Raw genomic sequence first — 27,459 nt, 5'->3', positions numbered from 1 at the left:
GTTAGAGATGCGTGTTGCCACTTACTGTGTGGGCCGTGTCCTACTGTTCTGGATGGTGAATTCATTAGCCGACAAAAAGTAGAGGGAAAAAAGGAAGGGAAAAGGAAAGAAAAATAACCCTACACTCATTAAAACCTCACCACTATTCCACTACTTGGCCCTATCAGATCCTACACCCATTAAAACCTCACCACTATTCCACTACATGGCCCTATCAGATCCTACACCCATTAAAACCTCACCACTATTCCACTACTTGGCCCTATCAGATCCTACACCCATTAAAACCTCACCACTATTCCATTACTTGGCCCTATCAGATCCTACACCCATTTAAACCTCACCACTATTCCACTACTTGGCCCTATCAGATCCTACACCCATTTAAACCTCACCACTATTCCACTACTTGGCCCTATCAGATCCTACACCCATTAAAACCTCACCACTATTCCACTACTTGGCCCTATCAGATCTTACACCCATTAAAACCTCACCACTATTCCACTACTTGGCCCTATCAGATCCTACACCTATTAAAACCTCACCACTATTCCACTACTTGGCCCTATCAGATCCTACACTCATTAAAACCTCACCACTATTCCACTACTTGGCCCTATCAGATCCTACACCTATTAAAACCTCACCACTATTCCACTACTTGGCCCTATCATATCCTACACCCATTAAAACCTCACCACTATTCCACTACTTGGCCCTATCAGATCCTACACTCATTAAAACCTCACCACTATTCCACTACTTGGCCCTATCAGATCCTACACCTATTAAAACCTCACCACTATTCCACTACTTGGCCCTATCATATCCTACACCCATTAAAACCTCACCACTATTCCACTACTTGGCCCTATCAGATCCTGCACCAGGCCTCTTTTCCACGTTAATAGCATGCATACGTAAACACAGCACTAGACCAATGTTTATCTATTATATTGACTAGATAGTGACCGCTCTAACAATGGAAATACATCTCTTCAATGATTGAAGGCAGGCGAGATCAGGTTGTACCATTCTAGCCAATGAGAGGGCAGATACACGTGTGAAAAACAGGAACTAAGTTGCTTTACTTAAAGTTGCCAGAATGTCACTTGCATCCACTTATATCAGTACATTTGTAACAGCCTAAACATTACGGAACTATTAGATCAAATAAGCCTCACGTATTTCGTATTTGACCCTTCACTAAGTCCCGCCTTTCCCTGGAAGCCCAATTCCCCATTCAACCACTGGTGAAATCCCCTCACAATGATCTTAAAGTGTGTTTCTAATACACAATGAAATTAAACACAGACTTCCCCTTGCTAACCATAGGGAAACTCTTGGGTATGTTGTGGTGGACTGTTATTATAATTGCTTCACTGGAACCTGGTCAAAGCTTATGTCCTCGTCTGGGTACATTGACTTCAACACAAAACCTAGGAGGCTCATGGTTCTCACTCCTCTCCGTAGACTTACTATTGATAGAATTTTGTTCTCAATTTTGTCTGTTACTAAGAATTTGTAAGGTTCTTATTGAAATGAAACAGACAGAGGCCAGTCTACAATAGTCAGCAAAGTTTATTTACGAGAGCTCTCCCCATCCTTACATGTACATTGGTTTATATACCTCTCATTTCGTCATAACTGTCCCTCCTCCTCTAAGACAATGACAATATAGTTCACCAGTCTCCTCCTTCTCATACATTGCCTGCCTGTCACGTTCCTGACCTTATTTCCTTTCTTTAGTCTTTGTTTAGTTGGTCAGGACGTGAGCTGGGTGGGTGTAGTCTATGTTATGGGTTTCGTTGTTTAGGTTTGTCTAATTGGCCTGATATGGTTCTCAATCAGAGGCAGGTGTTTTACGTTGTCTCTGATTGGGAACCATATTAAGGTAGCCTGTTTGTACTGTTGGTTTGTGGGTGATTGTTTCTGTCTTTGTGTTCTGCACCAGATAGAACTGTTTTCGGTTTTCACATTTATTGTTTTGTAGCTTGTAGTGTTCACGTTATTATTCTTTATTAAACATGTTGAACACTAGCCGGCTGCGTTTTGGTCCTCTCCTTCATCCCAGGAAGAAAGCCATTACACTGCCACCTGTTATACAATCTACTACAAGCCCAAGGTTTCTCCCCTCCCTGGGTGGAGAGACTTCCTTCCCTGTTATCAGTTCCACAGTGGTCACAAGTTGTCTGCCACAGTTCCTTGCCTGCTAGCAGTTCCTCTTTCTTATGGACAAACATTATTTATCATTATACAGAGACAGGGTAGAATTCTGTTAGTTATAGTTCTACGTTAAATGTATACATCATTTAGTCATTATTCATAAAAATCATAACACTTACACAGTAATTATGAAAACTTCCGGAGGACGTCAGAGCCCTTCCCGCATGGACTGACATGTTGTCCACCCAATCAAAATATCAGATATTAATATATTAATTTGTTCTGATATTTTGATTGGGTGGACAACATGTCAGTCCATGCTGGAAGAGCTCTGACATCCTCTGGAAGTTTTCATAACTACTATGTAAGTCTACGGAGAGGAGTGAGAACCATGAGCCTCCTAGGTTTTGTGTTGAAGTCAATGTACCCAGAGGAGGACAGAAAGCATAAGCTACAGCTAGCTAGCACTGCAGTGCATAACATGTGGTGAGTAGTTGACTCAATGAGAGAAAAAGACAATAGTTGAACAGTTTTGAACAAATTAATTTCTTCCAAAATGAAGGAGAAGCAAGAGAGAGAGAAAAAGATAGAGAGAGATAGCTATGTGTGTTGTATTTCTTTTCTTTCACTTTCACTTAGCTAGCGAATATTAGCTCAGATGCAAAAATATTTATGTCCAACATTTCGACAGACAAGCTGTCTTCATGTTCTCAGAACATAAGATATTCATGTTCTAGACACGTTTCATGGGAACGTTGCAAGAACATTTCTGTGTATCAGTTGTGAAGACGTCGCCTGATGGAACAAAACAAATAAAAATGGTTTCATTACACGTCAAGACCTGTTACTGTTGTCATGCCAATCAAGGCCCTGATTGGTGAACCACTGATCCATTCATAGCTCTTTTTGTTTGGTAAGGGATACTCACACAGAATGCTTTTAACATAACATAATGTTTGCAAATGAGATATTTGACTACATTGTGCATGTTAGTTTATACAATAATTATTATTCTACAGTTCTCACCTGGGATTTGAACTCATAACCTCGTGTTTCCCCGTATGACTAGCTTCCTGCTACACCACCATGTCCATGTCATGTACTGATTCATCTGACCATTCTCACCAGGGATTTGAACTCATAACCTCGTGTTTCCCCGTATGGCTAACTTCCTGCTACACCACCATGTCCATGTCATGTACTGATTCATCTGACCATTCTCACCAGGGATTTGAACTCATAACCTCGTGTTTCCCCGTATGGCTAGCTTCCTGCTACACCACCATGTCCATGTCATGTACTGATTCATCTGACCATTCTCACCAGGGATTTGAACTCATAACCTCGTGTTTCCCCGTATGTCTAGCTTCCTGCTACACCACCATGTCCATGTCATGTACTGATTCATCTGACCATTCTCACCTGGGATTTGATTGACTTATTTCATCCATTTAAGGGCTTTCAGAACAGTTGTCTAACGTTGATGGTGCATGTTAACCTGTTTTAATCCATACTCTTGAATCCCTTTTTCTCAAGTGTACTTTTAACAGAGATATCAAGTTGTTTCAGATCTACACAAGTGCCTGGTGAGTAGGGGGTAGGGTTTGTTCTGGACAGGACAGGGCCTAACTATAGTGGCCCAATAAGCCAACATGAAAACAAAAAATACAACCAAACATAGCTATCTCTCTCTATCTTTCTCTCTCTGTCTTGCTTCTCCTTCATTTTGGAAGAAATTAATTTGTTCAACTATTGTATTTTTCTCTCATTGAGTCAACTACTCAGCACGTGTTATGCACTGCAGTGCTAGCTAGCTGTAGCTTATTCTTTCAGTACTAGATTCATTCTCTGATCTTCTGATTGGGTGGACAACATCAGTTCATCTTGCAAGAGCTCTGACGTTGTCACAATTTCTGTGTAAGTCTTTGGAAGCGGTTAAGAACCATGAGTTCTCTAGGTTTTGTATTGAAGTCAATGTACCCAGAGGAGGATAGAAGCTAGCTGTCCTCCGGCTACACCATGGTGCTACCCTACAGACGGCTGTTGAGGCTACTGTAGATCTTTAGTGCAAAACAGTGTGTTTTAATCATTTATTTGGTGATGTGAATATATATAGTATAGTTTTACTAAAAAGGATAACTTTTTAAATGTTTCACGATTTGTATTTTTCAGAAATGCACAGAGGAGGATGGTCCTCCCCTTCCTCCTCCGAGGAGCCTCCAATGATGAATACAACTCTTATCTGCTGTCGACATCAGGATACAATTTCAGAGCACTATTATCTCCAAAAGTGGTTACAGCGTTGACTGCATGCTGACAGTGAATTCAGAGCTATTCAGTGGCTAGCTACACTACAAACATAATTTTACCAGGTTCCAGTGAAGCAATTATAATAACAGTCCACAACAACATACCCAAGAGTTTCCTGGTTAGCAAGGTGAAGTCTGTGTTTAATTTCATTGTGTATTAGAAACACACTTTGAGATCATTGTGAGGGGATTTCCACAGTGGTTGAATGGGGAATTGGGCTTCCGTGAAAATGTCTGAGGTTGCAAAAGCAACCAAGTGAGTCGGAACTTAGCGAAGGGTCAAATATGTGAGGCTTATTTGATCTAATAGTTCCGTAATGTTTAGGCTGTTACAAATGTACTGATATAAGTGGATGCAAGTTACATTCTGGCAACTTTGAGAAAAATCACATAGTTGTTCCAGTTTTTCACACGCGTATCTGCCCTCTCATTGGCTAGAATGGTACAACCTGATCTCGCCTGCCTTCAATCATTGAAGAGATGTATTTCCATTGTTAGAGCGGTCACTATCTAGTCAATATAATAGATAAACATTGGTCTGGTGCTGTGTTTACGTATGCATGCTATTAACGTGGGAAAGAGGCCTGGTGCAGGATCTGATCGGGCCAAGTAGTGGAATAGTGGTGAGGTTTTAATGGGTGTAGGATCTGATCGGGCCAAGTAGTGGAATAGTGGTGAGGTTTTAATGGGTGTAGGATCTGATAGGGCCAAGTAGTGGAATAGTGGTGAGGTTTAAATGGGTGTAGGATCTGATAGGGCCAAGTAGGCTGAAAAGAGGAAGAGAGAGGAGAATGAGAGGAGAGAGCAGGTGGAAAAGAGGAAGGAAGAGGAGGAGGAGAGGAGAGAGGAAGAGAGAGGAGGATGATAGGAGAGAGCAGGAGGAAAAGAGGAAGAAAGAGGAGGATGAGAGGAGAGAGCAGGAGGAAAAGACAAAGGCAGAAAATGAAATATGGATGGGGAGAGGACAAAAGTCATTGGAAGAAATGGTTGTCGAATAAAGAAGGACCATAATGTTAAAAGATGCTTGTCCCTTTATTCAAGACACTGTAACCAACACTGAGGCACTACAACGGTTAAATGGTTGAACAGTAATACTTTGGACAACACAGTAGAGATGTCTAATGTCTAATAATGTCCCGAGTTGTCCTTTCAAGTGTGTTATGAGTATGTACATAATATGAGTGCATTGCTAACCTGATCCCAGATCTGTTTGTGGTCTTGCCAATGCCAACTGTCACTCTGCCCCTGAACAAGGCAGTTAACCCACCGTTCCCCGGTAGGCCGTCATTATAAATAAGAAGTTGTTCGTAACTGACTTGCCTAGTTAAATAAAGACCATCGTGCCAGTCTGTCATTGCCAAGTCAACTCTGTGTCACCCAATGTCATGTTTGGCTTGACACAAATGAGTGACAGGAGTTGTCATGATGGCACAAACAGACTGGCACTCAGACTAGTGCATTGAGTATCCTTCATTAGAGGACCATTTAATTTCAGACACTCTCTGCTGTGTCACACAGCTCTCTGTACTGAGGTGGTTGAGAGGTGAAGATCACAGGTGGCACATCAACCTTTCTTCTCATCTGGCAGAGTATTGTGATGGCCAGGGCAACTCCAATATCCTGAGGACCAGACACACAGTAACGGTTCAGTCAGGATTGACCGAGCAGGTGACCAGATGCTGAGTGTGATAGATAATGGTTAAATCAAATAGGCCTACACTCGAGAGGTACGGTAAAAATCACTATGGTACAGCGTTGGGGTGTGATAGAAAAATTACATATTTACCTGATTTGTTAATTATTCATAGTTCGCAATTAATGCTTAATAGATAGAAGGATATTTCTGTCCTGTTAGTGTCTGTGTTTTTATGGTCTCCACTCTAGTTCCCTGCAGCTAATCTGGGCATATGGTCACCAGAGATGACTTGAGCTGACAAATGAGTTAAAGACTGCATTACATAGACAAGATGTGGTGGGTGTAACCGAGATAGAGGAGTTTAGAACAATTCCTCATTGTCTCTAAATCATTCTTCCATCTTGGAAACTAAGCCAGGGTGGGGTTAAGACAACAACCCACGTGCAGATAACAGGATGAACCCAGAGTGGCTTATGATGCTCCTTGGTCTGCATGAGGGGGGTTGAACCAACCATGACTGAGCATTGTTAGTGTCAGCTATATATTGTACTCTGCATTTGTGTAAAGGTTAGGTTACTCGGTCCAACATTCAAGGGTGGGGGGGGGGGGGGAGTCGACCAGCCTCATTATTGCAATAATTAATCAATATTAAATAAAGATGATTGTTTGAAGAAATTACCAAATCTCTCTCAGTACTGAATTTCCACGACAGAGGTCCATTCATCCATCCTTCAGTTAGCATCCTGACTTCCAGATGTTTTTAATATTCCTGTTCACTTGTATGTACTGTGTACTGCAATTCAGCTTTTAGCTGCCAAGTACAGCCTGAGTGTAATAATTATAATAAACCAATACTACTACTAATGCAAAAAAAGTTTTCAGTTCAGGTAGTAATTGAAATTCATTTCCTGAATGGAAAAATCCACTACGGACAATTTACTATTTGGGAATTGAATTTCAATTTATTTGATTGAAAAAACGGAATGGACCCCAACCCTGAAATGGTTAAATAGTACAGAAATAGATATGAAATACATACCCATAATGTGTTAAGTGCAACTAATGTTCCTATCATCAGGCTCATTGCATAGCCCATGAAAGAGAGCAGGATGGGAAGACATGGCTGGAAATGACAAATTAAGAGTTTATCATTTTGTGAGAAAAACAAGAGTATATGTGTCCGTATTATATCAGAACAAATATCAGTTTATTGTATCAATGAGTACTGTAAATCTTTGTGTATCAAACTAGAATTATGGCATTGTAATGGTGTAGTGGAATTACATGTTTTTACCTCTTTAAATACCAGCATGTGTTCATCCATTAGAGCCTTGTGGTCATCATCCTCAGACAAATTACTGTTGGGATAGTGATTAACAAATCTTGTATTGTTACCAGGAGCAACCTGAAATAGAATGTGACATGGGTTCATAAAAATATATCAATTGATCTTACCGAAAGACATAACAGATTTATTTAACACAGACTGACACACTGAATCTGATCCTCCTCAACATACACAACAACAACAACAACATCATCAACAACAACAACAACAACAACAACATCATCAACAACAACAACAACATCCTCAACAACAACAACAACAACAACAACATCCTCAACAACAACAACATCCTCAACAACAACAACAACAACAACAACATCCTCAACAACAACAACATCCTCAACAACAACAACATCCTCAACAACAACAACAACAACAACAACAACAACAACAACAACAACATCAACAACAACAACAACATCAACAACAACAACAACAACATCATCAACAACAACAACATCATCAACAACAACAACAACATCCTCAACAACAACAACAACAAGTTAACTTATTTAACACAGACTGACACACTGAATCTGATCCTCCTCAACATACACACAACAACAACATCATCATCAACACCAGCAACAAGATAACTTATTCAACACAGCAGACTCACACATTTAAAGTGTGTTGAGTCCTCATCAGAACAGAGACAGGAGAGGGGGATGTCTGTGCCCCAGTCTTGGTAGCCTTGTACGAGCCCACAGCATTTGAACTGACAGTGAAGGAAAGAGAACAACAGACATTTAAAAAACACTTGATGATTCCAGAACTATAAGGCGTTGAAGCATTCTCCATGGAGACATCTCCAATGAAAGTGCTTTAAGTCCAGGACTAGGTTTACATCATCTGTGTCCGGGAAACACATTGCAGACACTTTTTATCCAAAACAACCCCATTTGTACAGTGTCTACCAGCCCTAAAGACTCACCCATAGAAAAACCTACATAATTACAAAGGTGGGGGCACACACCCTGTCCTGGATTGGCCGAGACCCTAAGAAGTACTCAATGAAGGTGACTTACGTTAGCTTGAAAGTAGTACATCTCTTCTATATCCTTTTGTTTCGCTCCACTGAAAGGCATCATGGCTAGGTCTTCCTTTCTGCTTAACTCCTCCATCTTGAAATGAATGAGGTTTACATTGAATGTTATATTCACAGCTAAAACCTATACAGTAATCATCTACGACTTTGATAGGAACAGACTGAATTATCAAGAGTCAGATATATTCCACCATCATGCTTTATACTATAACATTTAAGTATAACTTCTCTAATATATTTTCACCAGAACAGCAAACAAACATTGGCTCAAGGTTGAATTCAAAACGTAAGATACATATAGGCTGTAGACTGTACCTTGTGTTTGCTTTGATATCCTTTCACACAAGCTGCAAACAGGTATAGGCTGGCCAGTGACATACCTACTGAAAACTACACACACATATAGGGGTTGTCAAGCAAAATCAATACTAAAGGTTCAATCAAACCAAAATCACTTCAAACCAGATCACACTTTCTGGGAAACATGTTGGAAACAGGTTATGGGAAAATTGTTGATTGGTTTCAGTAGAGTTCTAAGGCATGCCATGACCTGTCAGAAAGGAACAGTTTGCAGGAGAGGAAACGTCACGTCGATAGATACTAGCCTGGTCCCAGATCTGTTTGTGTTGTATAGCCAACCCCTATGGTCATTGTCCAAGACAACACCAACAGATCTGGGACCAGGGCAGCTACCACTTTAGGGCACACTTACCAGAATCACAGCCCACTTCTTCTCCTTGCGAGCTCCATAGACCCCAAAGATTGAAAGGGCCAGGGTTGCTGCTTCTAGGACATACAGAACTGTTATCCCTGGCAACATCTTGTCTATCTGTGAATAGGAAGACAAGTCAAATTCATGAAATGGCAATTCTTGGTTTATAATCATAATATTACAATGGTGCTGATGGGCTCTAGCCTGGTCTCAGATCTGTTTATGCTGTATAGCCAACCTCTATGGTTGTTGGCATGCCAAACACTGTAGGACTTTGAAAGACAGCACAAACAGATCTGGGACCAGGCTAGATGGACACAGCATTATTATAATGAAACCGAAATGATATAATTAGTAAATGTAATAGGAGCTATAAAAATAACAATTACTTCTTCTGATTGGTGGAAGTGCCCATGTCCAAATAATGTGATGGCCAGCAGGAGGGTGCTGATGATCTGAAGAGAATACAACACGTGATACAATCATTACAATGTGCAGGCTATTATCCTGAGAGTTCTACTCATGCTTCATCATGAGTCATGAGGGATGGAATTATTTACAGGGTTTGTGAGCAGAGGGTTCAGGAGTTTACAATATATCATATGTATCATTTATAAATAGCCTATAAATGATGACATGAATAGCTGAAATGTTAATTTAGTTGGCTGTTTACTAATCAAATATACTTACAAACCCTTTGTGGTATGCCGTGTGTCTGAGTTAATAAACATGACATAACTTTATAACATGCTGCAGCTTATGTAGAATATGCTGAGACATTAAATAAATATGTTGAACACATTCCCACAAGCCACACCTAAAAAAAACTGATTCCAGTGAAAGTTTAAACATGACAGCTGATATCAAAGGGTAACTACGTAGGCTACAACGTTTCTACTTTGTTTTAGTTCTTTGTTCAGTAAACTAGATGAGAACAATCGGCCAATTTTTTTAATGTAAGCAGCACCTTTCACTGCTTGCCCCCCCCACCCCCCCCCCCCCCCACCCCCACCCCACCGAGCGCATAACAACACCAAACAGCGCTGTAATAAATGGAAGAATGGATGTCATGTAACAAAACTTGTCTAAACTGTCATAAGTGACCGATAAAAAAAAAACGAGTTCATCAACTCGAATAAAATAAGGCCAATAGACTGGAAGATCACTTACCCCTATCAAGACACACACACAAATGAACGCCCGTTTTACCCAGATATTCATTCTTCCCATTTTAATATTTGGTTATGATAAAAACAACAGCTTGGATAAGTGGTTCACTTCAGAGAGGTGCTAACTTAAATCCAGAAAATGGATCGTCCGATTTCTTAACCCGGTTCTTCTTCTCAGCATGACTGTGTTGACATTGACCTGACGACTCAAACTGAATTATTCCGCTGCTCTATGTTCGCTACATACTTGGGAGAATAAACTAAGGTCCATGGGCGTGTCGTATCGTTTTGCCGGAGCAAGGAGTTTGATGTTGACATACTGCTGACTGGTATTTGTTACATGGGAGGGACTAGCCCGCATGAACGCAACCTCCCATGTTATGTTGGCCAGTGCACGATGGCTAGAGATCAGGCAGGCTAAAAGGAACTACATGGTCAATCTGCTGTCTGCATTGGCCCTGCAGCACTTATGGTGATAGGGTCTCTACTTCTTACGCTTTGCGGAGCTGCGCAGAACTGTTAACGTTTTGATCCCAGCGCGACCGAAATGAAGCGCCCCGCACTCTTGGCCTCACACGCCAGCAGTGAACACTTTGCTGAAACATAACGCTGGGCTGCATATCTCACCGCTTTCTTTCATGTGCTGTGCTCTCCTGACGTCAAAGAATCAACACTTCTTCATATTGATTCAATGGATTGTGGTCAGTTAACCAATGGAATATGGTGTCAATATTATAAAAAATAAATATATATTAGCAAATACAAATTACAAGTGCTATAAACTATATCGTGATTTTCCATGAAGAAACGTTCCGTTACTGCAAAATGTTCACTGCTATCGTTCGAGGCCAAGGCTTCATATCGGTAGCGCAGGAATCAACCCCCAGACTAGTCAAGGATCAAATCAACGTTTATTTGTCACGTGCGCCGAATACAACAGGTGTAGTAGACCTTACAGTGAAATGCTTACTTACAGGCTCTAACCAATAGTGCAACAAAAGGTGTTAGGTGAACAATAGGTAGGTAAAGAAATAAAAACAACAGTAAAAAGACAGTGAAAACAGTAGCGAGGCTATATACAGTAGCGGGGCTACATACAGACACCGGTTAGGCAGGCTGATTGAGGTAGTATGTACATGTAGATATGGTTAAAGTGACTATGCATATATGATGAACAGAGGAGCAGTAGCGTAAAAGGGTGGTGGGTGGCGGGACACAATGCAGAAAGCCCGGTTAGCCAATGTGCGTGCGGTTGGTCAGCCCAATTGAGGTAGTATGTACATGACTGTATAGTTAAAGTGACTACCGGTATTGTTAAGGCTGCGAAGGTTCAACTGAGATAGGAACAATAGCACACCTGAACTTGGTTAAAATAATTGTTTAATTCAAAAGTCAATAAATGGCAAATACAATTTCCGTATATACGGGTTCAATGTTTCATCACGCAGGATAAGACAGAGAACTGATTTGTTCCTGACAAAGATAGTATATTATACTCATGACAGAGATAGTTCCCACTTCTGAGCCGGCCTGTCAGAGTAGAGACTGGGCGTGGTTTAGACTCACCCAGCCTATCGTTGGTGTTGGCGCATAAGCTGGTCCCAGCCCCTTTGCGCTCTCTGGTGTCCCGTCGCTGTTGCTGTGTAGATTACGCTCCCTCACCCCAGAGACTGAGGTCAGACAGTTTTGCAACATTGTCTGAGCTATTTGCACCTGTATACAATGCCCACTGTTCTCGCTCAAGGCTAACTACAGCTTCCCAGCACACTTATCTGGGGCTAACTGTTACTTCCAGCACACACACACAGACACCCAGGCTCCCAGGCCAACAGTTGCTAATATTTAATCACATGTGTTATAGTATTGGGTTATAGTGCATAACTCAGAACCTCACAGATGTTCTTCGTGTGTATAGTTTATCTGTTATTGTCTATTGTACACCACAGTCAGCAGTCTCCTGATTCACCCCCCTCCCTCTACACCCCTCCTGTGCCTCTCTAAGATTAGCACAGTCTCGGTCACACAGTACAGTGCCCTTCTTACCACACACACACACACATTATTTCACACTTCTGCTCATCCCTTACGTCCTTATACATTTGTTGCATACACACACATATTTCAGGCTGTGGCCCCATGGTTAGGCCTTGAGCACTGGTAAGTCTGAGAACAATGGAAAATGCAGGTTCACATGAGTCAGCAATTCAAACTTTAATGCATAAGAAGCCCTACTAGCTTATAGTTAGTTAAGCATGTAAAAAACCTTATAAAACCCCACAGTATGCATATGTAATAAACAGAGAGTAGCAGCAGCGTAAAAAGAGGGTCGGGGGGGGGCACACAATGCAAATAGTCCGGGTAGCCATTTGATCACCTGTTCAGGAGTATTATGGCTTGGGTGTAAAAACTGTTGAGAAGCCTTTTTGTCCTAGACTTGGCACTCCGGTACCGCTTGCCATGCGGTAGTAGAGAGAACTGGGGTGGCTGGGGTTCTTGACAATTTTTAGGGCGTTCCTCTGACACCGCCTGGTGTAGAGGTCCTGAATGGCAGGCAGATTAGCCGCAGTGATGTACTGGGCCGTACGCACTACCCTCTGTAGTGCCTTGCAATTGCCGTATCAGGCAGTGATGCAACCAGTCAGGATGCTCTCGATGTTGCAGCTGTAGAACCTTTTGAGGATCTCAGGACCCATGACAAATCTTTTTCATTTCCTGGGGGGGAATAAGAGGTAAAACATGTCATTCCACTACACCAGGGATGAGTAACTGGCGGCCATTTTGAAGGCCCTCGGATCAATTAGCCCATGTCAGATAATATTTTTTTGATTGCTAAATTTGTTTACCTGCCAGCTATCTAAACCTGTTATCATGGTCGAATTACCACCCATGGGGTCCCCATTGATGTTGTTAGTCAGTCTCACTCTCATGTCATATTAAAAACTGCATACATTTCTCACCACCCTATGGCAAAATGTGTAGAATTGCAGCAAACTTGCTTTAAAACGGCAACATTTTCTCTACACCCCATGTTAAAATGTGTAGAATTACACAAAATAAAATAAAATAAAATTCTCTGCTGTCAAGAGGGAGCAACTAAACTGTTTTGCTCGTAATTTTGCTCCAAATGTTTTGCTGGCAGCTGTGTATCAACCAGAATGTCATAATTCTAGTTGGGTCCACAGAGATGACTTGTACAGGACTCATTGATACTGTGTCATAATTCTAGTTGGGTCCACAGAGATGACTTGTACAGGACTCATTGATACTGTGTCATAATTCTAGTTGGGTCCACAGAGATGACTTGTACAGGACTCATTGATACTGTGTCATAATTCTAGTTGGGTCCACAGAGATGACTTGTACAGGACTCATTGATACTGTGTCATAATTCTAGTTGGGTCCACAGAGATGACTTGTACAGGACTCATTGATACTGTGTCATAATTCTAGTTGGGTCCACAGAGATGACTTGTACAGGACTCATTGATACTGTGTCATAATTCTAGTTGGGTCCACAGAGATGACTTGTACAGGACTCATTGATACTGTGTCATATCCATATTTGGGTCCACAGCGATGACTTGTACAGGACTCATTGATACTGTGTCATAATTCTAGTTGGGTCCACAGAGATGACTTGTACAGGACTCATTGATACTGTGTCATAATTCTAGTTGGGTCCACAGAGATGACTTGTACAGGACTCATTGATACTGTGTCATAATTCTAGTTGGGTCCACAGCGATGACTTGTACAGGACTCATTGATACTGTGTCATAATTCTAGTTGGGTCCACAGAGATGACTTGTACAGGACTCATTGATACTGTGTCATAATTCTAGTTGGGTCCACAGAGATGACTTGTACAGGACTCATTGATACTGTGTCATAATTCTAGTTGGGTCCACAGAGATGACTTGTACAGGACTCATTGATACTGTGTCATAATTCTAGTTGGGTCCACAGAGATGACTTGTACAGGACTCATTGATACTGTGTCATAATTCTAGTTGGGTCCACAGAGATGACTTGTACAGGACTCATTGATACAATAAACAGCTATATGTTCCAGTTCCGATGTAATACAGAGCTGTATACTCTTGTTTTTCACACAAAATGACAAACTCTTAATTGTTCCTTTCCAGCCATGTCTTCCCATTCTGATCTCTGTTGAGAGCTATGTCATCAGCCTGGAAATAGGAATGTTAGTAGCCCATGCAGCATTATGGGTATGTATTTCTCTACTATTTAACTAGGGCTGAGCCTTGCCGTTCTGCCGCCATATTCAAGACCAAAAAATGCCACCCCCGCAAAACTAGAATAGTCCCAGTAAGCAAAATGACGTCTAAAAGACGAGTGAATGAAAGTTTAAAATACGTATTTTACAATGTTGAAAATGTGTATTTTCCGTATGTTGAAATCGGGGACATTTTTGGTTCTGAATGAAAGTTGAAAATATGTAATTTATAGACATCTGTTTGGGCCAGAATTGAACTCAGGTGCATCCTGTTTCCATTGATCATCCTTGATATGTTTCTAAAACTTTATTGGAGTCCATCTGTGGTAAATTCAATTGGACATGATTAAGAAAGGCACAGACCTGTCTATATAATGTCGATGCACAGATATGGGGAAAGGTATCAAAATATTTCTGCAGCATTCAAGGTCCCCAAGGACACAGTGGTGTCCATCATTATTAAGTGGAAGAAGTGTGGAACCACAAAGACTCTTCCTAGAGCTGGCCGCCCGGCCAAACTGAGTAATCGGGGGGAAAAGGGCCTAGGTCAGGAAAGTGACCAAGAACCCAATGGTCACTCTGACAGAGCTCCAGAGTTCCTCTGTGGAGATGGGAAAACCTTCCAGGACAACCATCTCTGCAGCACTCCACCAATCAGGCCTTTATGGTAGAGTGGCCAGATGGAAGCTCCTCTTCAGTAAAAAGCACATGACAGCCCGCTTGGAGTTTGCCAAAAGGCACCGAAAGGACTCTCTGACAATGAGAAACAAGATTCTCTGGTCTGATGAAACCATGATTGAACTCTTTGACCTGAATGCTGAGCATCACGTCTGGAGGAAACCTGGCACCATCCCTACGGTGAAGCATGGTGGTGGCAGCATCATGCCTTGGGGATGTTTTTCAGTGGCAAAGACTGAGAGACTAGTCAGGATCGAGGGAAAGATGAACGGAGCAAAGTACAGAGGGATCCTTGATGAAAATCTGCTCCAGAGCGCTCAGGACCTCAGACTGGGCTGAAGGTTCACCTTCCAACAGGACAACGAGCCTAAGCACACAGCCAAGACAACTCAGGAGTGGCTTTGGGACAAGTCTCTGAATGTCCTCGAATGGCCCAGCCAGAGCCCAGACTTGAACCCGATCTAACATCTCTGGAGAGACCTGAAAATAGCTGTGCAGCGCTATCCAACCTGACAGAGCTTGAGAGGATCTGCAGAGAAGAATGGGAGAAACTCCCCAAATATTGTAGCGTTGTCACGCCCTGGCCTTAGTATTCTTTGTTTTCTTAATTATTTTGGTTAGGTCAGGGTGTGACATGGGGAATGTATGTGGTTTTTGTAGTGTCTAGGGTGGTTGTAAGGTTTAGGGGGTTTATTAGAGTAGTTGGGTTTATGTTTAGTATAGTAGTCTAGCTGTGTCTATGGTTGAGTGTAGGTATCTAGGAAAGTCTATGGTTGCCTGAATTGGGTCTCAATTAGAGACAGCTGGTTAGTGTTGTCTCTGATTGGGAGCCATATTTAAGGCAACCATAGGCTTTAGCTGTTTGTGGGGAATTGTCTATGTTGAACGTTTGTAGCCTGTGTGTGTGCACTACGTTTATAGCTTCACGGTCGTTTGTTGTTTTTGTATAGGTTGTAATAGTGTTTCGTTTCATGTTCATCTTCGTAGTAAAATAAAAGAAGATGGCTTATTTTCCACATGCTGCGTTTTGGTCCGTCTCTCCTCCACACGATCGTGACAGAATTCCCCACCAACATCGGATCAAGCAGCGTGTGCAACAACAACAGGACCCACCTACACAGGACTATTGGAATTGGGAGGAAATTCTGGACCGCGAAGTACCAGGAGAATATAACCGCCCCAAAGCTGAGCTGGAGGCAGCGAAAGCAGAGAGGCGGAGATATGAGGAGGCAGCAAGGAAACAAGGCTGGAAGCCCGTAAGTCAAACCCAAAAATTTCTTGGGGGGGGGGCTCTCGGGTAGTTTAGTTGGGTCAGTCGGGAGACGTGAGCCAACTCCTCCTGCTTACCGTAAGGAGCCGGTGAGGGCGGATTTGGAGGAGAGTGACGCAGAGACAGTAAAGGAGTTAATGGAGAAATTGGAGGAGAGAGTTATGAGGGATGTATTGGTTTGGTGCATGAGGCACGGCATCCGTCCGAATGAACGTGTTGGTGATTTAATGTCACCGGGAACAGCTCTCCATACTCGTCCTGAGGTGCGTGCTAGCCGTCTGGTTAAGACAGTGCCTACAGCACGCACAAAGCCTCCTGTGCGTCTCCAGAGTCCTGTGCGTCCGGTTACTGCTCCTCGCACTAGCCCTGTGGTGTGTGTTCCCAGTCCAGTACCACCAGTGCTGACACCACGCACCAGGCTTCCAGTGCGTCTCCAGAGCCCTGTTCCTCCTCCACGCACTCTCCCTGTGGTGCGTGTCTCCAGCCCAGTGCCTCCAGTCCCGGCACCACGCACCAAGCCTCCTGTGCGTCTCCAGAGCCCTGTACGCACTGATCCTTCTCCCCGCACTCGTCCTGAGGTGCGTGCCCTCAGCCCGGTACCACCAGTTCTGGTGCCACGCACCAGTCCTATAGTGCGCCTTGAGAACTCAGTGTGCCCTGTTGTTGTTCCCCGCACTAGCCTGAAGGTGCGTGTCCTTAGCCCGGTACCTCCAGTTCCGGCACCACGCACCAGGCCTACAGTGCGTCTCAGCAGGCCAGAGTCTGCCGTCTGCCCAACGGTGCCTGAACTGCCCGTCTGCCCAACGGTGCCTGAACTGCCCGTCTGCCAAGCGGCGCCTGAACTGCCCGTCTGCCAAGCGGCGCCTGAACTGCCCGTCTGCCAAGCGGCGCCTGAACTACCCGTCTGCCCAACGGCGCCTGAACTGCCCGTCTGCCCAACGCCGTCTGAACTGTCCGTCTGCCAAGCGCCGCATGAACTGCCCGTCTGTATTGAGCCTTCAAAGCCGCCCGTCTGCCATGAGCCTGCAAAGCCGCCCGTCTGCCATGAGCCTACAGAGCCGTCCGCCAGACAGGAGCCGCTAGAGCCTTCCGCCAGAATGGAGCCGCTAGAGCCTTCCGCCAGACCGGATCAGCCAGAGCCTTCCGCCAGACCGGATCAGCCAGAGCCTTCCGCCAGACCGGATCAGCCAGAGCCTTCCGCCAGACCGGATCAGCCAGAGCCTTCCGCCAGACCGGATCAGCCAGAGCCTTCCGCCAGACCGGATCAGCCAGAGCCTTCCGCCAGACCGGATCAGCCAGAGCCTTCCGCCAGCCATGACCAGCCAGAGCCGTCAGCGAGCCATGACCAGCCAGAGCCGTCAGCGAGCCATGACCAGCCAGAGCCGTCAGCGAGCCATGACCAGCCAGAGCCGTCAGCGAGCCATGACCAGCCAGAGCCGTCAGCGAGCCATGACCAGCCAGAGCCGTCAGCGAGCCATGACCAGCCAGAGCCGCCAACCAGACAGGATCTGCCAGAGCCGCCAGCCAGCCATGAGCGTCCAGAGCCGTCAGCCAGCCATGAGCAGCCAGATCCGTCAGCCAGCCATGAGCCGTCCAGCCAGGATCCGTCCCTCAGTCCGGAGCTGCCGTCCCTCAGTCCGGAGCTGCCCCTTATCCTGGTGCTGCCCCTTATCCTGGTGCTGCCCCTTATCCTGGTGCTGCCCCTTATCCCGGTGCTGCCCCTTATCCCGGTGCTGCCCCTTAGTCCGGTGCTGCCCCTTAGTCCGGTGCTGCCCCTTAGTCCGGTGCTGCCCCTTAGTCCGGTGGGGTTAATGTGGAGGGTGGCCATTTGGAGGAGGCTACGAAAGCGGGTAGTGACTATGGTGGGGTGGGGACCACGACCAGTGCCGGAGCCGCCGCCGTGGAAGGAAGCCCACCCAGACCCTCCCCTAGACTTTGTGCTGGTGCGCCCGGAATTCGCACCTTAAGGGGGGGGTTATGTCACGCCCTGGCCTTAGTATTCTTTGTTTTCTTAATTATTTTGGTTAGGTCAGGGTGTGACATGGGGAATGTATGTGGTTTTTGTAGTGTCTAGGGTGGTTGTAAGGTTTAGGGGGTTTATTAGAGTAGTTGGGTTTATGTTTAGTATAGTAGTCTAGCTGTGTCTATGGTTGAGTGTAGGTATCTAGGAAAGTCTATGGTTGCCTGAATTGGGTCTCAATTAGAGACAGCTGGTTAGTGTTGTCTCTGATTGGGAGCCATATTTAAGGCAACCATAGGCTTTAGCTGTTTGTGGGGAATTGTCTATGTTGAACGTTTGTAGCCTGTGTGTGTGCACTACGTTTATAGCTTCACGGTCGTTTGTTGTTTTTGTATAGGTTGTAATAGTGTTTCGTTTCATGTTCATCTTCGTAGTAAAATAAAAGAAGATGGCTTATTTTCCACATGCTGCGTTTTGGTCCGTCTCTCCTCCACACGATCGTGACAAGCGTCATATCCAAGAAGACTGTAATTACTGCCAAAGGTGCTTCAACAAAGTACTGAGTAAAGGGTCTGGATACTTATGTAAATGTATTAATTCAGTTTTTTATTTTTAATAAATTAGGAAAATTGTCAAAAAAGGTGTTTTTGCTTTGTCATTATGGGAAATTGTGTGTAGATTGAGGAAAAAAACAATTGAATACATGTTTTGAACAAGGTTGTAACATAACATTTTGAAAAAGTCAAGGGGTCTGAATACTCTCTGAATGCACTGTATGTGGTAAGCCTACCGTTTTGTAAAACACATAAAAACGACATCCAAACAGGACCAAAAAAAGACATCTAAAATATGTCGGCTCGGGCTTACTGAGGTGTGGCTGTAGCTTACCATGTCACACGCAATGGAATTGTATGAATGCCCATCCATGTGGTATGCCCATCCATGTGGTACGCCCATCCATGAGGTAGGCCCATCCATGAGGTAGGCCCATCCATGTGGTAGGCCCATCCATGTGGTAGGCCCATCCATGTGGTAGGCCCATCCATGAGGTAGGCCCATCCATGAGGTAGGCCCATCCATGTGGTACGCCCATCCATGTGGTACGCCCATCCATGTGGTAGGCCCACCCATGTGGTAGGCCCACCCATGTGGTAGGCCCACCCATGTGGTAGGCCCATCCATGTGGTAGGCCCACCCATGTGGTAGGCCCATCCATGTGGTAGGCCCATCCATGTGGTAGGCCCATCCATGTGGTAGGCCCATCCATGAGGTAGGCCCACCTTTGGAAAACAGGCCGTTACATTGGCTTTTTTAGTCCTGATTCCTGTGACTAATCAATTTGGCAATTTAAGCCCTGAATATCAGCTACCCAACTTTATCAGGAGTTATCAGGAGCCTATTTGCAATGTTTTTACATTGCATTTTTTAAATATTTTTCACTGTGATCAGCTTGTCAAAAATGGACAGATACAAACTTGAAACCACTGATCATGACAATGGGGTGAAACTCCTGGACAACAGCTGGGATTGTCCATTTCACTTTCTCTTTGTCGATTTTACTTTGACCTGTCTTGTTTTTAGGATATGTTGTTTGTTAACATGACAGCACATTTTCTATTTGATTGAGCACCCTTTAGGTCAGGCTGTTTGATTGGTCACCCTTTAGGTCAGGCTGTTTGATTGAGGGTCCTTTAGGTCAGGCTGTTTGATTGAGCGTCCTTTAGGTCAGGCTGTTTGATTGAGCCCCCTTTAGGTTAGGCTGTTTGATTGAGCCCCCTTTAGGTTAGGCTGTTTGATTGAGCCCCCTTTAGGTTAGGCTGTTTGATTGAGCCCCCTTTAGGTCAGGCTGTTTGATTGAGCACCCTTTAGGTCAGGCTGTTTGATTGAGCACCCTTTAGGTTAGGCTGTTTGATTGAGCACCCTTTAGGTCAGGCTGTTTGATTGAGCACCCTTTAGGTCAGGCTGTTTGAGCACCCTTTAGGTCAGGCTGTTTGAGCACCCTTTAGGTCAGGCTGTTTGATTGAGCGTCCTTTAGGTTAGGCTGTTTGAGCGTCCTTTAGGTCAGGCTGTTTGTTTGAGCGTCCTTTAGGTCAGGCTGTTTGATTGAGCGTCCTTTAGGTCAGGCTGTTTGATTGAGCGTCCTTTAGGTCAGGCTGTTTGATTGAGCGTCCTTTAGGTCAGGCTGTTTGATTGAGCGTCCTTTAGGTCAGGCTGTTTGAGCGCCCTTTAGGTCAGGCTGTTTGATTGAGCGCCCTTTAGGTCAGGCTGTTTGATTGAGCGTCCTTTAGGTCAGGCTGTTTGAGCGTCCTTTAGGTCAGGCTGTTTGATTGAGCCTCCTTTAGGTCAGGCTGTTTGATTGAGCATCCTTTAGGTCAGGCTGTTTGATTGAGCCCCCTTTAGGTCAGGCTGTTTGATTGAGCACCCTTTAGGTCAGGCTGTTTGATTGAGCGTCCTTTAGGTCAGGCTGTTTGATTGAGGGCCCTTTAGGTCAGGCTGTTTGATTGAGCCCCCTTTAGGTTAGGCTGTTTGATTGAGCGTCCTTTAGGTCAGGCTGTTTGATTGAGGGCCCTTTAGGTTAGGCTGTTTGATTGAGCGTCCTTTAGGTCAGGCTGTTTGATTGAGCCCCCTTTAGGTTAGGCTGTTTGATTGAGCCCCCTTTAGGTTAGGCTGTTTGATTGAGCCCCCTTTAGGTTAGGCTGTTTGATTGAGCCCCCTTTAGGTCAGGCTGTTTGATTGAGCACCCTTTAGGTCAGGCTGTTTGATTGAGCACCCTTTAGGTTAGGCTGTTTGAGCACCCTTTAGGTCAGGCTGTTTGATTGAGCACCCTTTAGGTCAGGCTGTTTGAGCACCCTTTAGGTCAGGCTGTTTGAGCACCCTTTAGGTCAGGCTGTTTGATTGAGCGTCCTTTAGGTTAGGCTGTTTGAGCGTCCTTTAGGTCAGGCTGTTTGATTGAGCGTCCTTTAGGTCAGGCTGTTTGAGCGTCCTTTAGGTCAGGCTGTTTGATTGAGCGTCCTTTAGGTCAGGCTGTTTGATTGAGCGTCCTTTAGGTCAGGCTGTTTGATTGAGCACCCTTTAGGTTAGGCTGTTTGAGCACCCTTTAGGTCAGGCTGTTTGATTGAGCACCCTTTAGGTCAGGCTGTTTGAGCACCCTTTAGGTCAGGCTGTTTGAGCACCCTTTAGGTCAGGCTGTTTGATTGAGCGTCCTTTAGGTTAGGCTGTTTGAGCGTCCTTTAGGTCAGGCTGTTTGATTGAGCGTCCTTTAGGTCAGGCTGTTTGATTGAGCGCCCTTTAGGTCAGGCTGTTTGATTGAGCGCCCTTTAGGTCAGGCTGTTTGATTGAGCGTCCTTTAGGTCAGGCTGTTTGAGCGTCCTTTAGGTCAGGCTGTTTGAGGGCCCTTTAGGTCAGGCTGTTTGATTGAGCCTCCTTTAGGTCAGGCTGTTTGATTGAGCATCCTTTAGGTCAGGCTGTTTGATTGAGCCCCCTTTAGGTCAGGCTGTTTGATTGAGCACCCTTTAGGTCAGGCTGTTTGATTGAGCGTCCTTTAGGTCAGGCTGTTTGATTGAGCCCCCTTTAGGTCAGGCTGTTTGATTGAGCACCCTTTAGGTCAGGCTGTTTGATTGAGCGTCCTTTAGGTCAGGCTGTTTGATTGAGGGCCCTTTAGGTTAGGCTGTTTGATTGAGCGTCCTTTAGGTCAGGCTGTTTGATTGAGCCCCCTTTAGGTCAGGCTGTTTGATTGAGCCCCCTTTAGGTTAGGCTGTTTGATTGGAGAAAGCTGCATGATGTGAAAAGTGTCTGTCTCATTACATTTTATCTCCAGCCTGTAGGCTGCAGAAAAGGTCACATACTCTTTCTTCCATATCCTAAATCTACTACATTATTTATGTTAGATCATTTTGTTGCCGGTATGTTGGTTGAGTGCTTCAGAGATGTGTCTCTCCAACAGCACCCTGGGAATGGACAAGCAAATAATTTTGCGCCATTGACAATGTGGGGCACTGTTTATCAAAGGGCTGCATCAGCGCTCACATAAAAAGCCCATATGCCACTGGTTGAGAGAAATAGTTTTGGGGCAGAATTATGTGAGGTTCTATGTGTTGTTGTTAGAGGTGGGTCTTGGCAGTTTAGCTCAGAAAATGCCGCCCTCGTCAATCAGCGGACCGGCCGTGTATTTAACCTTTCCAGGGTTGCAGTCAATTCAGTTTTTTTCAATTCAGTCAATTGAAATTCAATGCACAAATTGAAAATTGTCCCTAGTTTTTTATGTGGATTTTTCAATTCAGGAAGTGAATTTCAATTGACGACACCTGAATTTAAAACTTAATTGAACCAAACGCTGTTCAATACTTTTTTTTTACCATAGGTTTTGAGTGTAGGCCTATTTGATTTAACCATTATCTATCACACTCAGCACCTGGTCACCTGCTCCTCCATCCTGACTGAACCGTTACTGTGTGTCTGGTCCTCAGGATATTGGAGTTGCCCTGGCCATCACAATACTCTGCCAGATGAGAAGAAAGGTTGATGTGCCACCTGTGATCTTCACCTCTCAACCACCTCAGTACAGAGAGCTGTGTGACACAGCAGAGAGTGTCTGAAATGAAATGGTCCTCTAATGAAGGATACTCAATGCACTAGTCTGAGTGCCAGTCTGTTTGTGCCATCATGACAACTCCTGTCACTCATTTGTGTCAAGCCAAACTTGACAATGGGTGACAAAGTTGGCTTGGTAATGACAGCAATTGAGTTGTCATTGGCCAGATCACAAACAGATCTGGGATCAGGCTAGCAATGCACTCATATTATGTACATACTCATAACACACTTGAAATGACAACTAGGGACATTATTAGACATTAGACATCTCTACTGTGTTGTCCAAAGTATTACTGTTCAACTGATTATCCATCTGACTGCCAGCAAGAGTCTTCTTATTGGCTATCAAGGGTTCTGTAAAACCTGTGGTTTGTTTTTCTGTTGTAAATAATTGGTAACCATTTAACCGTTGAAGTGCCTCAGTGTTGGTTACAGTGTCTTGAATCGTGTCTTGAATCGACAACCAACATCTCTTAAAAATATATATTTTGTTTACTTAACCCAACTGTATTATCAAAATGACTTTGCCATTATCACAGGAAGTCACAATCAGACTCGGACAAAAATGGCATTTCCTCCAATGACCTTTGTCCTCCCCATCCTCATTTCATTTTCTGCCTTTGTCTTTTCCGTCTGCTCTATCCTCTCATCCTCCTCTCTCTTCCTCTTCTCCACCTGCTCTCTCCTCTCATCCTCCTCTCTCTTCCTCTCTTCTTCTTTCCCTGTTTCACCCTCTTCTCCTCCTGTCTTTCACACTCCCTCAGCCCTTTCTCTCTCCTCTTCTGTTCTACCTTCTCTGTCTTTGTCTCTGCTTCTTTTCTCTTCCTCTCCTCCTTCTCTTATTTCTTCAACTTGTCTTTCTCTTTCTTCCAACTGAATACAGTCTGACTCAGGAGGAAAAGTTCATTAAAACAATGAAGACGTAATGAAGGACTCTAAACTGTATTATATTAGACCAGTGGTTGTAGTCTGGTTACCAGTCTATTTAGCTATCATTCCACTCCTTGCCACTCCTTGTCATGCTAAACATTTGGCATGTGACACGGAGTACAAGGGGTGGAATGTTAACAGACTGGTACCCAGGCTACTGTGGTACCTACTCATATAATTTTACCTTCATTCAATAAACTACTTTGGTCTATTTACCTGTGTGGCAGAAGTTTCCTTGGCAACGTGCTGCGCTGCTGTGGGTCCATCGTCATGGCTCCCCAAATGACCTGCATTGCACTGTAAAATCACAGGAGGGCAGTAGATATTAACTCATCAAGTTAGTTAGATGCACACATCCTAGAGAGAGAGAGAGGGGCCTAGCCTGTTCCCAGATCTGTTTGTGTTATCATGTGTTTGGCATGACAAGCAGAGGCATGATGGCACAAACAGACTGGTTCCCAGGCTAAGAAGGGCCCCTGATACTTCTACAGACTATCAGTAGCATGTCATCTGTCTACAAACCCTAACTCTAACCTTAACCCTCGTCCTTATTTTAAACCTTACCCTAACCGTAACTTTAGCAAGCAGTTGCTTATGAACAGATTGTTTGTTTGTTTGTTATCCCCCATTTTTTACAGCAGGAAAACAATTGAATTATTAGGTGGATTACAATTAATGGACATTTTTTGTAGGGGTTGGTACATTTTTCATTAGGGCAAATCAAGTCTGACATTTTTTAAGTGGAAATTACAAACATTAGAAGCCTTGAATACACTACAAGTTTGCATTTTCTGATGTGCAGGAAAATTCTCATCAACAACAGGATGATCAAATTAAGATCCGTCATCTGTATGAAGATCTGAAGAGCATCTACAGATGGACTATTCAAATAACCTAGATTAAGGGGGGTCTTTACTACTGGTGCATGGTTCTCGCCATGTTTCCATTGCTTTTCATGTCCTGCAAGTCAATGATGGTATTAAGCACGTCAATAGTCTCCCTCAGATGCATGTTCTCGTCCTCCATTGCATTTCTCTCAGTGCTCCCCCCCCCCCCCCCCCCCCCTCTCCTCCTCTTCCTCCTGTCCCACTCTGCTCCTCCAGGTCCCTGACCCACTCTTCTCTCTTCTTGTTCTTCTCCATCTTCTCCAGTTCTCGCTCTCTCCATCTCTAGATCCAGGAGTTTGCTGAGTGACCTGATCTCCTCCTGCGCTGCCTTGCTCTCCTCTTTTATCCACTCTCTGTCCTCAATCTCTTTCTTTTACAATTACAATTTCTTTTATCATCTTTCTCACGCTCCTAAACCTCACCATTGCCCCCAACATACTTTCCTGACGGTCCTCCAGCTATAGCTGGTACTCCAGCGTATCTCTCTATCTAGCTGTTCGACTCAAACCAAAGCTTCTTCTGGTTAACTCTGTGATCCTCTGAATCATCTCCTTTTCCTTCTTCTGGTTAACTCTGTGCACCGTTTCTCTCTCTCCTTCTCCAGCTCTATCTCTTCCTTCCCTTCTGCTCTCTCCATCGCCTCTGTGCACCGTTTCTCTCTCTCCTTCTCCAGCTCTATCTCTTCCTTCCCTTCTGCTCTCTCCATCGCCTCTGTGCACCGTTTCTCTCTATCCTTCTCCAGCTCTATCTCTTCCTTCCCTTCTGCTCTCTCCATCGCCTCTGTGCACCGTTTCTCTCTCTCCTTCTCCAGCTCTATCTCTTCCTTCCCTTCTGCTCTCTCCATCGCCTCTGTGCACCGTTTCTCTCTCTCCTTCTCCAGCTCTATCTCTTCCTTCCCTTCTGCCCTCTCCATCTCCACGTGCACCATTTCTCTCTCTCCTTCTCCAGCTCTATCTCTTCCTTCCCTTCTGCCCTCTCCATCGCCTCTGTGCACCGTTTCTCTCTCTCCTTCTCCAGCTCTATCTCTTCCTTCCCTTCTGCCCTCTCCATCTCCACGTGCACCATTTCTCTCTCTCCTTCTCCAGCTCTATCTCTTCCTTCCCTTCTGCTCTCTCCATCGCCTCTGTGCACCGTTTCTCTCTATCCTTCTCCAGCTCTATCTCTTCCTTCCCTTCTGCTCTCTCCATCTCCACATGCACCATTTCTCTCTATCCTTCTCCAGTTCTATCTCTTCCTTTCCTTCTGCTCTCTCCATCGCCACTGTGCACCATTTCTCTCTCTCCTTCTCCAGTTCTATCTCTTCCTTCCCTTCTGCTCTCTCCATCGCCTCTGTGCAACATTTCTCTCTCCAGCTCCAGCTCTATCTCTTCCTTCCCTTCTCTTGTCCTCCTCAACTCTGCCTCTAACAACCTTCTCTCTCTCCATCTTAATTAGATGCCATTCCAACTCCCCATCTTGCTTCAGGTGTACCTTCTTCTCTCTGTCTCTTCGTCTCCCAGACTGCTTTATCTCTGCACTCTATTCTTCCTTTTCTCCTTCTGTATCACAGATCTTAATGGATCCCCCGCTGCTTGTCTTGCCCGGTCTACTGCAAGCTCCAGACTTTCTTTCTCATCCAGTTCCCCCTATTTCTTCTCCTCTTCATCCATCTGTTCCCTCTTCTTCTGAAAGTCATTTTCTTCTACTTTTAAGTTTTCTTTTTCTTTTTATGTTTTCTTTTCCCTCTAAACTCTTTCCTTTTCCCCCCTGGAGATCCTCACTCGTCATCTCGTACTCTCTGTCACTGTCCCCAAGACTCTGCAAAGGTAGCCAAGCCATTGCTCCACCAATCCACAAGCCGGAGTTATGTTGTGGTGGATAATGTTTTGATTGAAGTGTTCTGGAAGATGCTCGTCATTTGAACAGAATGTTTTGATTGAAGTGTTCTGGAAGATGCTCGTCATTTGAATAGAATGTTAAATTCAAAACAACTGCTTTACAGTTCTGAGTTCCAACATTGTGAATGTGAGGCAGAGTTTCCACAAATACGGAAAGTTGTTTTTCTCACCGTTAAAGACAATAACAATAACATAATATATAATTATAATACATCAAAACGGTTTATCTGTTTTTGTATCTGTTTTGTTATCTATTTGATTTGGAAAGTGTTTTAACAAAGTATTTTTAACAGATTGTGTCCAGGTTTTGAGAGCAATGTCAATGAGAACTGAAACACTACATTTCCCACAATACCGCAGGTGGGGGCTCACGTGACGATTAGCAGGTAGGGCGGGATTAAATTGTTTGTGCGGTGCAGTTGGACAGTTAAGGGTGGGCGGGTAGAAAGAGACGGAAAAACCTAATGAGGGCGGGAAGGCAACAGGTGGATGGAGGAAGAGAAAGTAACATCCACTAACAAAGACAACGTGGAGGAGAAAGATGGCAGCTCGTTTGACAGTGTAAAGGAGACTCAATCTGTTTCTTATTCTGTGTGGAAGAGTAGTGCTTACTATTGGCTGTTCAGTGCACTCTGT

The 27,459-nt window shown here is 44.4% G+C and overlaps 1 protein-coding gene across 1 annotated transcript; it reads right to left on the bottom strand.

Annotated features, from left to right (window-relative positions):
- Positions 1–5,491: 5,491 nt before the first annotated feature.
- On the bottom strand, positions 5,492–10,612 carry LOC120031906 (tetraspanin-8-like). The gene is made up of 9 exons (XM_038977745.1): positions 10,393–10,612; positions 9,612–9,677; positions 9,223–9,339; positions 8,826–8,900; positions 8,491–8,586; positions 8,082–8,180; positions 7,409–7,519; positions 7,154–7,237; positions 5,492–6,098 (listed from the first exon to the last, which is right to left on the bottom strand). The coding sequence occupies exons 1-9, from the start codon at positions 10,450–10,452 to the stop codon at positions 5,970–5,972; spliced, it is 837 nt and encodes a 278-aa protein (XP_038833673.1). The 5' UTR covers positions 10,453–10,612; the 3' UTR covers positions 5,492–5,969.
- Positions 10,613–27,459: the final 16,847 nt, after the last annotated feature.

The sequence above is a fragment of the Salvelinus namaycush genome, chromosome 38, assembly GCF_016432855.1.
Source record: "Salvelinus namaycush isolate Seneca chromosome 38, SaNama_1.0, whole genome shotgun sequence".
In the NCBI taxonomy this organism is placed as follows: Eukaryota; Metazoa; Chordata; class Actinopteri; order Salmoniformes; family Salmonidae; genus Salvelinus; species Salvelinus namaycush.
The sequence above is the reverse complement of the archived record's forward strand: the minus strand, read 5'-3'. Positions and strand labels throughout refer to the sequence as shown.